This window comes from Stomoxys calcitrans, chromosome 2 (genome assembly GCF_963082655.1).
Source record: "Stomoxys calcitrans chromosome 2, idStoCalc2.1, whole genome shotgun sequence".
NCBI classification, from domain to species: domain Eukaryota; kingdom Metazoa; phylum Arthropoda; class Insecta; order Diptera; family Muscidae; genus Stomoxys; species Stomoxys calcitrans.
In genome coordinates, this window is record NC_081553.1 from 29,350,525 (window position 1) to 29,365,585 (window position 15,061).

General features: G+C 37.4%; 2 protein-coding genes across 2 annotated transcripts in view; one reads left to right on the forward strand and one right to left on the reverse strand.

The window, feature by feature from the left end:
• LOC106082580 (acyl-CoA Delta-9 desaturase) overlaps window positions 1–13,804 on the reverse strand; it is a 50,006-nt gene extending 36,202 nt beyond the window's left edge. Inside the window, exons 1-2 of the mRNA XM_013245193.2 lie at window positions 13,465–13,804; window positions 12,875–13,135 (exon numbers count right to left, since the gene is read on the reverse strand). Of these exons, the coding sequence (XP_013100647.2) occupies window positions 12,875–13,135; window positions 13,465–13,804 (601 nt within the window). The remainder of the gene's footprint in view (window positions 1–12,874; window positions 13,136–13,464) is intronic.
• The window catches only part of LOC106082590 (serine protease snake), a 163,930-nt gene that overhangs the window by 107,802 nt on the left and 41,067 nt on the right, over window positions 1–15,061 (forward strand). The gene's annotated exons all lie outside the window — the stretch shown is intronic.

The window sequence follows — 15,061 nt, forward strand, 5'->3', positions numbered from 1 at the left end:
AAATTCGCCTTCGACTACGACTGCTGTCGATTTTCGCCTTCGACAACAGGAATAAGGGTGAATGATTTATCATAGTCCACAATTGCTTCATAAACAATGGGTTAGAAAAACACGTACAGGAAAATGTTAATAGGTTGATTATGCATTGCAACCCAACTTCTGTTGATTTTCCACATCCGTATAGAAAGCATACTTTTTATATCCTACACCACTACTGTGGTACAAATCGTACATTTTGGCACCAAAAGAACTAAATAGTACAAAATACAAAATAGCTAAATAGTACAGTAAAGTATATGTTTGACGATTAGAAGATTATTTTGAATTCGTAAATTTTGTTACTAAAACGTACAAAATTGTTCCTTCTTTACGGATTGAGCTTCTTGGCAGTATATATTGGGCGACTCGAAGATTTTTTGAAATTTGTACATTCAGGTACAAAATGGTACTTTCTTTATGAATTAAGTCAGAGCTCTGAAATTTAGGACAGAGGTACGCCTTGGTGGTATATATCTGGCGACTGGCAGTTTTTTTTTGAAATTTCTACACTTAGGTACTAAAACGTACAAAATGGTACTTTCTTTATGAATTAAGCTAAAGCTCTCAAAATTGGGATACAGTTACAACTTAAAACAATAATCAAAATGACGAAACAACATACTCCTAATGTGCTTCGTATTATGGCAAACGATATGAAGATTCGTTACACATACTTCGCGATGTTCTATTCATATAATCCAAATCGCCATATCATCATATTTATAATTACAATTATCACCTTTAAGATTCTGTGAAGGAAAAGAAAAATTTGTGATGCCTGTTTTTCTTATAGGACTATTTGCCTTATTATCAGACAAAATATATTTTGTACTCCACAGGATTTTATTTATTTTATTTTGAATTTACATATATCATTTTTTCGACATTTCTAATGCATTTTCATTTGCTTTGGCAAGTTAGTAGAACAGAGTTGTAACCCAATTTTTATACCCTCCACCATAAGATGGGGGGTATACTAATTTCGTCATTCTGTTTGTAACTACTCGAAATATTCGTCTGAGACCCCATAAAGTATATATATTCTTGATCGTCGCGACATTTTATGTCGATCTAGCCATGTCCGTCCGTCTGTCCGTCCGTCCGTCCGTCCGTCCGTCCGTCCGTCCGTCCGTCCGTCCGTCCGTCCGTCCGTCCGTCCGTCCGTCCGTCCGTCTGTCTGTCGAAAGCACGCTAACTTCCGAAGGAGTAAAGCTAGCCGCTTGAAATTTTGCACAAATACTTCTTATTAGTGTAGGTCGGTTGGTATTGTAAATGGGCCATATCGGTCCATGTTTTGATATAGCTGCCATATAAACCGATCTTGGGTCTTGACTTCTTGAGCCTCTAGAGTGCGCAATTCTTATCCGATTGGAAAGAAATTTTGCACGACGTGTTTTGCTATGATGTCCAACAACTGTGCCAAGTATAGTTTAAATCGGTCCATAACCTGATATAGCTGCCATATAAACCGATCTTGGGTCTTGACTTCTTGAGCCTCTAGCGTGCGCAATTCTTACCCGATCAGATTGAAATTTTGCACGACGTGTTTTGTTATGATATGCAACAACTGTGCCAAGTATGGTTCAAATCGGTCCATAACCTGATATAGCTGCCATATAAACCGATCTTGGGTCTTGACTTCTTGAGCCTCTAGAGTGCGCAATTCTTACCCGATCAGAATGAAATTTCGCACGACGTGTTTTGTTATGATACCCAACAAGTGTGCCAAGTATGGTTTAAATCGGTCCATAACCTGATATACAGGGTGGCTGATGAAAGCCGCTACCAAAAAAAAATGTAATAACTTTTTTTCTATTTAATAATAATAATTTAATAATTAATTTAATTAATTAATTAATTAATTTAATTAATAATAATTTAATAATTAATTTAATAATTTAATTTAACATGAATAAAAGAAAAATGTATTCCATACACCGAAAAAAAAATGTAGCAATATTCATCATTGTAGCAATATTCATCAGCCACCCTGTAGCTGCCATATAAACAGATCTTGGGTCTTGACTTCTTGAGCCTCTAGAGGGCACAGTTCTTATCCAATTTAAATGAATTTTTGCACAAAGTATTTGGTTATGATATCCAACAAATGTACCAAGTATGGTTGAAATCGGTCCATAACCTGATATAGCTGTCATATAAACAGATCTGGGAATTTGACTTCTTGAGCTTCTAGAGGGCGCAATTCCTATCCGATTTGGCTGAAATTTTGCATGACGTATTTTATTTTTACTTTCAAAAACTGTGTCAAATATGGTTCAAATCGGTTCATAACCTGATATAGCTGCCATATAAACCGATCTGGGATCTTGACTTCTTGACCCCTAGAGGTCGCAATTATTATCCGATATGCCTGAAATTTTGTACGACGGATTCTCTCATGACCATCAACAAACGTGTTTATTATGGTCTGAATCGGTCTATAGCCCGATACAGATCCCATATAAATCGTTCTCTCTATTTTACTTCGTGTGCCCCAATGGGCGCAATTCTTATACGAATTGGCTGAAATTTTACACAGGTCTCCAACATATAATTTAATTGTGGTCCGAACCGGACCATATCTTGATATCGTTTTAATAGCAGAGCAACTCTTTTCTTATATCCTTTTTTGCCTAAGAAGAGATGCCGGAAAAAGGACTCGACAAATGCGATCCATGGTGGAGGGTATATAAGATTCGGCCCGGCCGAACTTAGCACGCTTTTACTTGTTTTTTTTGCATCTAACTATGCAAATTTGCCCATGAACATTCCATTAAGGTACAGGGGCAAACTTCTCACATATCAATGAGTGCAGTCCGATTCAAGTTTTAAGCTCAATGAGGGGGCCTCCTTTTTATAACCGAGTCCAAACGGCGTGCCGCAGTGCGACACCTTTTTTGAGGAGAATTTTTACATGGCAAAGTACCTCACAAATGTTTCCATAGGAGGGGATAACTACCTACGGTGGCCTCCTAAATATACTTTTTTTTATTTACCTTGATTTAAACTTTTTATAAATCGCTGCCTACGACAAATACTCCGAACAAACACTTCCACTGTCGATGAAGAAGTCCGGAAAAGAAAATAAACTTGGTTGGGTCATATCATAGCGAGAAATGTCTTACACTTGAACCCGTCGGACAGCGAAGGGTGGGACGCCCGAAAAAAAAAACCGGCGCATATATCGTGGAATCAAGCCAAGGCTTTGACCAACGATAGAGCTCGATGAAGAGTGCTTGTTGATGCCCTATGTTCACATTGAACAGTTAACTATTGGTCGCATTTTATTGTAATCAGGGATTCGGCAAAAATGTTTCCATTGGCCGTGGAAAAATCCTAATTAAGTGACAGTTCTTAAGTTAAGTTGCCATTAGACGAGCCGACAAGTCATATGCAATTTCAAAAATAGCCACGCTGAAAGTTGTACACATCCTGTGATACGTCAAAAAATTTAACATGACAAATGGATTTTGGAATAAATATGCAACTTTTTCGATTAAATCGATCTTTTATTTCATCGAACATACATGTAGACACATGTCTATAGAAAAAAAGTGCAATACATACGACAATACATGGCGATTAGAGAGCACTCTATTCGTATTTGACGTACATAAGACAAGTTTACCTCCTAGTCAGAATGAGGTGCAAGTAGCAGTGACCCGACTGAAAAACAACAAGGCTGCAGGAGCCGATGGGTTACCCGCTGAACTATTTAAGACCGGAGGCGACACGCTGATAAGGCGTATGCATCAGCTTGTCTGCGCGATCTGGCTAGAAGAACGCATACCCGATGATTGGAGCCTCAGCATATTATGTCCCGTACACAAGAAATTAGACAAGACGGTATGTGCCAACTACAGAGGAATAAGTCTCCTCCCCATCGCATATAAGATACTCTCGAGCGTACTGTGTGAACGTTTAAAGCCTAAAGTCAATGAGATAATTGGGCCCTATCAATGCGGCTTTAGACCTGGTAAATCCACCATAGACCAGATATTCACACTGCGCCAAATCCTGGAAAAGACCCGAGAAGGACAAATCAACACCTACCATCTCTTTGTCGACTACAAAGCCGCCTTCGATAGCCCTATACGTTCAAAGGTATTTCAAGCCATGTCTGAGTTTGGTATTCCTGCAAAATTAATAAGACTCTGCAGGATGACACTTGCTGAAACACGCTGCTCAGTAAGAATAGGAAAGAATCTCTCCGAACCATTCAATACCAAACGAGGTTTCAGACAAGGAGATAGCCTATCGTGTGATCTCTTCAATATCCTGCTAGAGAAGATTATACGAGATGCAGATGTGAATAGATATGGCACACTATTCACAACAGAACACATGCTACTCGCCTATGCCGACGACATCGACATCATAGGTCGGTCACCGAGAGTAGTAACTGCAGCCTTTGAAAGAATCGAACGAGAATCGGCGAAAATGGGTCAGGCAGTAAATGGAGATAAGACGAAATGGTTGGCATCAACTAACAAAAAGCCTAGTACATCCAATCAGATAAAGGAAGTGGAAAAAGTTGGGAACCACAACTTTGAGATAGTCAAAAACTTTATCTACCTAGGCTCCGCTGTAACCGAAACTAATGACACCAATTTTGAAATAAAGCGAAGAATAATACTGGCGAACAGATGCTACTTTGGACTAAGTAGACAGTTTAAAAACAAGGCCACCTCTCGACAGACGAAGATTACGCTATACAAGACACTGATACTACCCGTGTTGTTATATGGTTCTGAGACATGGGTACTTGTGAAAGCAGACGAGGCAGTGCTTGGAGTGTTTGAGAGAAAGATTCTTCGTAAAATATATGGACCAGTTTGCGTTAATGGAGAATATAGGCGTCGTATGAACCACGAGCTGTATGAGCTGTATGACGACGATAGCATAGTTACACGTATCAAAATACAACGGCTGCGTTGGCTAGGTCATGTTGTCAGAATGGATGAAAGAGCTCCAGCAAAGAAGGCTTTTGAAGCCAAACACAATGGTACACGCAAACCGGGACGACCAAAAGCCCGATGGAGAGATCAAGTGGTGGGAGACACCTCGAAACTTGGTGTCAGAGATTACAAAAAGAGCGCAGAAGATCGAGGCGCTTGGAACGATATTCTACGTTCGGCTCATGGAACAAAGTTCTGTAATAGCCATATAAAGTAAAGTAAAGTAAGACAAGTCTTATGATTACAGAAAGTGACATATCGTATGACTTGTCGGCTCGTCTAATTGGGGCTTTAACGACTCAAAGCACTCTTCCAGACTAGCACAATTATAGATCTAAGATCGTTTTGTACCAAGTGTGGAAGGCCTATCGGCATCACGGGATCTAACCATCACTGAAAACCTCTGGGGCATAAAAAACAACGTCGACATTGAGAACGAGTATGATCTAGATCGCACAACATTACGGCATAGTTGTATTAAAGATCAATCTACCTATTAAGGGTCTTAAGCTCATAAGAGGCGGAATTACTACCCGATTTCGATAAAAATTGGAATAGTGAGTTTTATTATGAACGTCGACATCCACATCGTATGTGGCCGAGGTAGGTACATGTTAGGATATAGTTGTCCCGATCTGCTGATTTGGGGTCTTAATATGATAAAAAGCCTTATTTCCCTATTTGGCTGAAATTTAGAATAGTTGGTTTAGACCAATTTTCCCTTTGGCCGAACAAATTTGGTCCAGATTAGATCATATTTTGCTATAAACATGAAACATGGAGTTGCATTCGGCCACCCGGCGTCAGAACCTCATATGCTCCATATCAGACCAAGTGTGATCTAAAGCCATAAAGTCCTTATTTATAACCTAATGTTTGTAACTGTGTTTAAGGCTTGTGGCACTAGAACCGAATATGATCAAAATTGGCCCACACGTGGACATTGAGTAAAATCGGAACAGAGACGGATTTAGACCATACTTGGCATGGATTTTGGAGGTTATTGGAAAAATTGTTAAGAGAAATATGTCAGCCAAATCGAATAATAATTGGGTCCTCTACAGGTTTACAGGAAGTAAAATCGGCAGGTCGGGTTATACGTTAATTTTATCACCGGCTTAGCCAATATGTGGCGAGTATGTTAGAGAAATTATGAAAAATTTCAGACATATCCGATAGAATTGCGCCCTCTAGGGGCTGAAAAAGCACAATCGAACAAGATCGGTTTCATTTCATTTCATTTATTTCATACAATGTAATTCAAAGTCAGAAAATTCTTAAGACCTAATATCGTATTACAATATCCTAACTATCTAAAAAATACTACTAATAAAAGTTAAGTAATAATTTTTAATTTAATTTAATTTAAGACTAAAAACATAAAATAAAATTAGAGAATTAAAGAGATATGAAAATTATAGAAGAGATAAAAATCGGCTCCCCAGCCATAGAAATAAAAAAAGTGGAAAGAGAAGCTAAAATCCCCCATCGAATGATTTCAAGAACTATACTAAAACTATTACAATAGTAATCAAATGATACAATAATATTAGGCAGCTATATATGGTTATTGAGCAATTGATACTATACTTGACAAGAATGCAGGTCACAAAAGAAACCAAATTGTGCAAAATTTCAGACAAATCGAATGGAAACTTCGCCCTCTAGAGGCTCAAGAAGTCATTTCGGTAGATCGGTTTATATGGGGATTTCATAAAGATATAGTCCAATATAGACGACGATCTAGAATACATATAATCGGTCTTATATATTGCTTGATGACAAAATTAAAATATCGCTTGCCCCATGACGATGTGTATAAAAAGAAAAAAAGAGGCAGTAAATAAACAAAAATGAAAAAAAAATTTAATTAAATACACCCAAAATCCAGTGAATTTGATTAAACAAAAAGGACCTCAAGCCGAACAAAAATCGCATAAATAAAATTGAAAAATAAAAAATAGTCAATTTAAATATAAAGGAGCGGGAGTGGAGCGGAGCGAAAAATTTTTTGCCGGAGCGGAGCGGAAAAACTTTTGTCGGAGCGGGAGCGGAAAAAAGGTACCCGCTCCGGATCCCTGTTTGTAATATGTATATTAATTATACTCCAACTGAAAATAAAGGACATATTTGCAAAATGAAACCTCAGTTTAGAATATACATACACACCAAGTATGATCGGAATCAATCATTAGTCTGATAAGCTTCCATATAAACTAATTGCCAAATTTACCTTTTTAGGTACACTCATAGGAAAAAACCTGCTGATAGCAGCAAACATTGTCTGCTGACTGTCTGCTATTACAGCAGTAGTTCTGCAATTTCAAAACAGCAGGCTTACTGCTGAAAAGTCTGTAGTTTGCTGAAAATTACTGCTGCTTTATCATGAAGGGGATATTAGAAGAAACAAGTAAAAGCGTGCTAAGTTCGGCCGGGCCGAATCTTATATACCCTCCACCATGGATCGCATTTGTCGAGTTCTTTTCCCGGTATCTCTTCTTAGGCAAAAAAGGATATAAGAAAAGAGTTGCTCTGCTATTAAAACGATATCAAGATATGGTCCGGTTCGGACCACAATTAAATTATATGTTGGAGACCTGTGTAAAATTTCAGCCAATTCGTATAAGAATTGCGCCCATTGGGGCTCACGAAGTAAAATTGAGAGAACGATTTATATGGGACCGATTCAGACCATAATAAACACGTTTGTTGATGGTCATGAGAGGATCCGTCGTACAAAATTTCAGGCATATCGGATAATAATTGCTTCCTCTAGGGGTCAAGAAGTCAAGATCCCAGATCGGTTTATATGACAGCTATATCAAGTTATGAACCGATTTGAACCTTATTTGACACAGTTATTGAAAGTAAAAATAAAATACGTCATGCAAAATTTCAGCCAAATCGGATAGGAATTGCGCCCTCTAGAAGCTCAAGATGTCAAATCCCCAGATCTGTTTATATCACAGCTATATCAGGTTAAGGACCGATTTCAACCATACTTGGCACAGTTGTTGGATATCATAACGAAATACTTCGTGCAAAAATTCATTCAAATCGGATAAGAATTGTGCCCTCTAGAGGCTCAAGAAGTCAAGACCCAAGATCGGTTTATATGGCAGCTATATCAGTTTATGGACCGATTTAAACGATACTTGGCATAGTTGTTGGATATCATAACAAAAGACGTCGTGCGAAATTCCATTCCATTCGGATAAGAATTGCGCCCCCTTGAGGCTCAAGAAGTCAAGACCCAAGATCGGTTTATATGGCAGCTATATCAGGTTATGGACCGGTTTGAACCATACTTGGCACAGTTGTTGGATATAATAACAAAACACGTCGTGCAAAATATCATTCCAATCGGATAAGAATTGCGCACTCTAGAGGCTCAAGAATTCAAGACCCAAGATCGGTTTATATGGCAGCTATATCAGGTTATGGACCGATTTGAACCATACTTGGCACAGTTGTTGGATATCATAGCAAAACACGTCGTGCAAAATTTCATTCTGATCGGATAAGAACTGCGCACGCTAGAGGCTCAAGAAGTCAAGACCCAAGATCGGTTTATATGGCAGCTATATCAAAACATGGACCGATATGGCCCATTTACAATACCAACCGACCTACACTAATAAGAAGTATTTGTGCAAAATTTCAAGCGGCTAGCTTTACTCCTTCGGAAGTTAGCGTGCTTTCGACAGACAGACGGACGGACGGACGGACAGACGGACGGACATGGCTAGATCGACATAAAATGTCACGACGATCAAGAATATATATACTTTATGGGGTCTCAGACGAATATTTCGAGTAGTTACAAACAGAATGACGAAATTAGTATACCCCCCATTTTATGGTGGAGGGTATAAAAATAAGATACAAATGAAAATGTGAGTCTCAGTGGACGTTTATAATCACCACTGGATATAAACTTCCCATAACGTTTTTTCTTTAAATTTAGATACAAAAGGCCATGCCAATCATATATACATTAGTAAAGCATTCGTCTACAGTAATATTTCACAAATTAGAATCATCTCTTCCAACAAAATTTCAAAAAAAGTAAAAAAAATGCCTTAAGTAACCACAACAAGTACCAGGCAAACATATAAAATAGCACACAAATTTTTTTTTCAGCAGACTTGTGTGTTCAAAACAGCAGATTTTGTTTGCTGATTCAGTAGTAATAAAATGTTGTTAATTCAGCAGTCATAAGTTTGCTGAATCAGCAGTAATGTCTGTTTTCCCATTTTCAGCAGACAAAAACTGCTGTTTTAACTAACATTTCTGCTGTTTTGAATAACAAATTTGGTTGAGTGTACATGGGGGCGCATTTTTCCACTCGTTTTGACTGTAAATTTTGTATATATACGGTTCATAGGCTGACCGATTGTCCACTTTAACTTCTTGAGCGCCTGAAGAACCCAATTCTTATTTGATTTAGGTAAAATTTTGCATGTGGGGATCTGTTGACTTCCAAGATGCATGTATTGTCTGAACAAACCTAAAGCTTAACATAACACACATGATCAGCACACTATAGTCTCTCATATTCTCGACATTTGTAGACAACATAAGTTTTTGGCCCATTAGCGTACCCAGTCAATTATCCTGGAGGGCAAAAACCCTCTGAGAAGCAATAAAATAGGCCAATTTTGTCTAAAACAACGCTACAACTTTTCAAGGGGATGGTAAGCGCACCCCCAGAAACCTTTCTACGCTTATGGTTGGCCCCTATGTTTAGTAAAGAGTACGCAAGCTGGCCACTTTTTACCGCCAAACCTTTCTGGAGGCTATAACATTTATCTACTGACCGATTTACATATTTCTTTTGCAAAAGAAAGCTCTTGGTAAAGAAAACAGCTGTACAAAGGAGTTTTCAACAATTTAAACTGTTCTATTCCAATGAATCCATTAATGAGGGTGATCTAGGCAAATTACAAAAGATTTTTAATTACATTCATGGTTAAACAACAATTACTACTTTACATTTTGTTGAACACTTGTGAAGTACGCATGTTTGTTAAACTTTAGAAGAAAGTATTATATTAGAGACAGTAAGAGTACAGTGTTGATAAGTAAGAAGGTAAGCAACGGCGCTAAATTCATGAAAAAGTGGCAAGGCCGGTTGTGAAAATTTGTCAAAAATGTCAATGTCGTCGAAACATACGGTTGGCATGCAAAAAGTTTGGAGGCTGGGCTCAAAACATACGAATGTCGTCAAAACAACCATTTTACCGAAAAAATGGGCTCAAACAATGCGGTCAACAAAAATATATATATATATATATATATATATATATATATATATATATATATATATATATATATATATATATATATATATATATATATATATCGCCCGATTTTCACTCCTAGAGCCAATACAAGCGCATTTATTGACCAATCTTCCCAAAATTTTGTACAACGCTTTCCTCGGCGACTTTCACAATGTCTATAAAGTTTGCTCGAAATCAGTTCAGATTTAGACATAGCTCTCATAGATATATTCTAGCAGTAATATTGCAATCAAATGGTCATTTGTTAATCGATTCCCTTGAAATATGGCAGGAAGGATTTTCTCTTGCTTCTCGACATTATAGATGAATTTCATAGAAATCGGTTCAGATTTAGATATAGCGCTCATATATGCATATCGCTGGATTTTCTCTTCTTGAGCCACTGCAAGAGCATTTTTTGACCAATCTTGCCATAATTTTGCACAACGATTTTCTCCACGAGTACCACATTATAAAATTTTGGGTAATTTGCTATAATGTTGTCATTTGTGAACCGTTGTTATTACAGTTTGAATATATTTGCTCGAAATGTGATACGGATTGTTTAATAACCCGTCTGAAAACATCCGGCGAGGTCCATCAAATTTTGTTCAGAATTATACATAGCACCCTCTTTGTACCTATAAGGTAGTCGTAGGGTATTATAAAGTCGGCACCGCCCGACGAGGGCATGGCGGATAACCGCAGCACTATAAAATATTACGGGCTCATCCGTCAACCACTCGCTTTCACTCAAAACATTGCAAATGTTGATGAACCTCAAGGTGAAGTGGGGCACAACACGCATACATCAAGGGTAAGACAAGGTAGGCGTCCCTCCACGTGGTGGTAAGAGAGTTTGAGACGTCTCTTCGCCAGAAGCTTCAGGCCATGTTCCCTTTGCTGGATATTGAATTCCTATTTGATCTCAACAAGATAAAAAGCATATACGGTTGTGGTGTTAACGACGATCGTGATCATGGAAACGTCAACGTGGAGACTGCAGCGATGATCTACGAGAAATGAGTTGTGGATCTATAGCTTTTCAATTTGAAGAGCAAAATACCTAGACCTACTTCTCGATTCCAAGCTGGGTGGGAAAAGGAATGCAAAAAAAGAAGCACACGATGCAACTTCTACTTCTGCAGAAGGATGTGAGGCAGGAATTGGGGATATAGATCAAAGATGAAAACATATAATGAATACTTTTCACTTTCACAGATGATGTTTGGATACAATTAACAACCATTGCTGTCATCCCGAAAAACTTAATATCATAAATAGATAAATCATCATTCTATTTAGAAGAGCTGTTGATATACCTGTTTACTATACTCAAATCGATAGCGGAACTAAATCTAAGAAGCTTGAAAAGGATGAGTTGGCACGAATCTATTATGGATAATATACATGCGCAGGGTAATTGTAGCAAGATCTGAGACTACGTAGCACAAAAACCAATTGGATATAGCATGCTCAAGACTCGTTTTCCCAAAAAAGAGGACTGGGAAATAGATTTTTTGTTTGAGGAAGATATGGCCTTGTCAACGACACGGTTGGAGGTCTACTCCTAAACACTCGATATCGGTATCTCGTTGAAACTGATGGACGCATTTTCGTTCTTTCAATCAGTGGTCTGTCCATTTGGTCTGTGGATATACCATCTCAAGGCTTTGGAGTAAGGTCGAGGTGCTTGACGGAAGATTTAGAACAGCAGGCTAACATGCAAAAAGTTTAGAAATTGAACCCACCAAACCTAGGGAATAAGAACACCATATGAAAACTATTGACGGGTATATTGCTACCACCTAATGGTGGTCTATGGGCTTTTGCCCCAAAAACGATACCGATTAGGGTCAAACCTAGTCTGCATACCAAATTTCATCGTATTCGTCATCTTGGGTGTAGAGCTGGCAATCTATCGATAATAGCAACATTCGATATTTTCGATAGTTTTAATAATAAATATGGATAGTATCGATACTATAGTTTTTGCCCCAATAACGATACCAATTAGGGTCAAACCTAGTCTGCATACCAAATTTCATCGTAATCGTCATCTTGGGTGTAGAGCTGGCAAACTATCGATAATAGCAACATTCGATATTTTCGATAGTTTTAATAATAAATATCGATAGTATCGATACTGTAGTTAATTTCCCATCACCCATATTTTAAACGAAAATGAGAAGTAAAAGTAGGATATCGATATAATGAAGTCAGTTGGAAGTCATGTGAGAAATCATTGTACAATATGTTAGCCTAATCGCAATGTATCTTAAAGGATACATTCGGTGTGAGATTGCTTATTTTTGTTTAGTATTGCTAAAAATTTAACTTTTTCGATGCTATTCATCGGAAAAATATCAATCGATATTCAGTCAAAAAATTAAATATCGATTGTGGCCTTGATATTTTGCCAGCTCTTCTTGGGAGGCGGGAGATATTACTGACATATTTTTAGGTGATTGTAAAGATAGGATGGTTCCGCCAGGGGACGCAATGATGTTGATGGTCATATTTGAGAAATTTGTATTCAAAGTTCGACCCGGCCGAACTTAATTTTTTTTTACCTCTTATGATATAACTTACCAAAAATGTTAGTCTGCCATTTTGCCAAGACTACTGCTAGATAGGCACCATAGATTCCAGCAACGTGCGTAACTACAAAAAATACTACTCTTTGCCATACTAGCTCCAATTTTTTATTGGCACTCTTAAAAGCTTCAATATTCTTATCTAATCCGCCATCGGGTGTTTCAGCTTCGTCTTCGAAGAGAACACCAGTTGATTCGATTGTATTCTTTGAGAATTTGGTGCATGTTCTTGGTTTCTCGAAAGCGACCATTTTTCCTTTGAAAAAAAAAGAGAAAATTAATTAAAATACAGAAAAAACATGTTGTATATATGTATGTTGCGGCAACATTGATGAATAGTGTTTCCAACTATCCGAGTAAGTGCTTAGGCTAAAAATCTATTCATAAGCGCATTCCAAACTAAAGTACTGAAATATTCCACATCCAATATTCACCCAGCAAAAACTCTCATCACCTTGAAACCAAAAAGGTATGCTCATTCAAAAACTAACTAATTATTTTAAGGCATCGTTTCTAATTACTTTTACATGATAATGTCCTAGAAGGAATGTTCTTCCGCACAAGCAACCACCTCGTTCTCAATACTCAGTTTCTTTAAAGACAAATTTAATTTCTTTAGAATTACATCCACAGCATGTGGAATAATCGAGGGATTTGTGGGGAAGTAGAAAAAATTAAAAATATTTTTTATATTAATAACACCACAGTATTTCCCTCCTAAATCTACTAAATGGTGTCCCTTATCATTGAGCTTAACCATGTAGCGGATAGCACTCATGGGTACAAGAAGTTTCTTAATGGCATTTTTCTCACTACCAAGTTTATAATAATGATTTTTTTCCATTATTACAAATAAGTGATTATTCTTCAACTTCATCGAATGTTGTATGTAATGAGTACTACCGGTAACACAGATGGTATTCATGTTGATGACACGTTATATTTTAGCAGCTAACAAATCTGAAACTCCCAACATCTGACCCAGCAAAGGATTTATTTTGATTCTGTACAACTTATTGGCATTTTTAATGGCGAAAATTCTTTAAACTAAAAATGTCGACATTTCTAATCATTATGATTTAAGGTTATTTAAGCTCATTTTTTTATTATTTTGAACTATTTTTTTTTTTCTTTTTTGCAATTATTTACTCCAAATTATCATCACTTGTCTGACTCACAGCCTGCTTTTTTAATTTTTTTTTAATTCCTTCAAATTGTCTTCCAGTTCTATGGTACTAAGCAATTTGTGTACTACTTTACTTTTTATGGAGCCTTCCAAGACCTTCTAACTTCCTTCCGAAATAAAAAACAACTATTCTGTCCCCACAATTGTCATGTGTTTTTATCGATAAAGTGTTACATTTTTCCTACATATGTAAATTATTTTGGATTTATGTAATGCAAATGTTTCTGAACTATGGTGACATCTATTTATCCCAACAGTGCAGTGTAATTGAAGTGCAAAAAGGAGTACATGTTTAAGTAGCTTCAAAGCTTGTTTTGCATTTAACGTTTTAATGTGTGTGTTTTAACGACTAAAAACTCGGTGGTATGCGACTCGCTTAAATGCTACAGAGCTGCCTCTTAATAGTCGCATCTTTCGGTATATGTTTCCGAATCTGTTTTCCAATTGGATAGGTCAGCAAAGAACGGTAAAACATATCAATGTAAAAATTCCCAACGGGAATGTTGGGGAGTAAAATGTGCTTACAGAATGCCTTATTTTGGAGATAGGAGACATGCCAGGACCCTCCCTACTCCTTGCTATTTAACAAGGCGTGTCCAAAAAGGTCTTCCCTTCTCATATTCAAAAGTAGGACTTACAGAAGGACGTATGCCGAAGGAGGTTTTGAAGGTGTGGGACAACAAAAACAAAAAACCAGTAAAAGCGTGCTCAATCGGCCGGGCCCAATCTTATATACCCTCAAACATGGATCGCATTTGTCGAGTTCTATGCGCGGTATCTCTTTTTAGGCAAACAAAGAGCTATATCAAGTTATAGTCCGATTCGGATCATAAATGAATGCTGATCATTGTAGAAGTCATTGTGCAATATTTCAGTTCATTCCGATAAGAATTGCGATTTGTAGGGGCTCAAGAAGCAAAATAGGGAGATACGTTTATATGGGAGCTGTATCGAGCTATTGATCGATTCCGACCATATTAGACACGTATGTTGAAG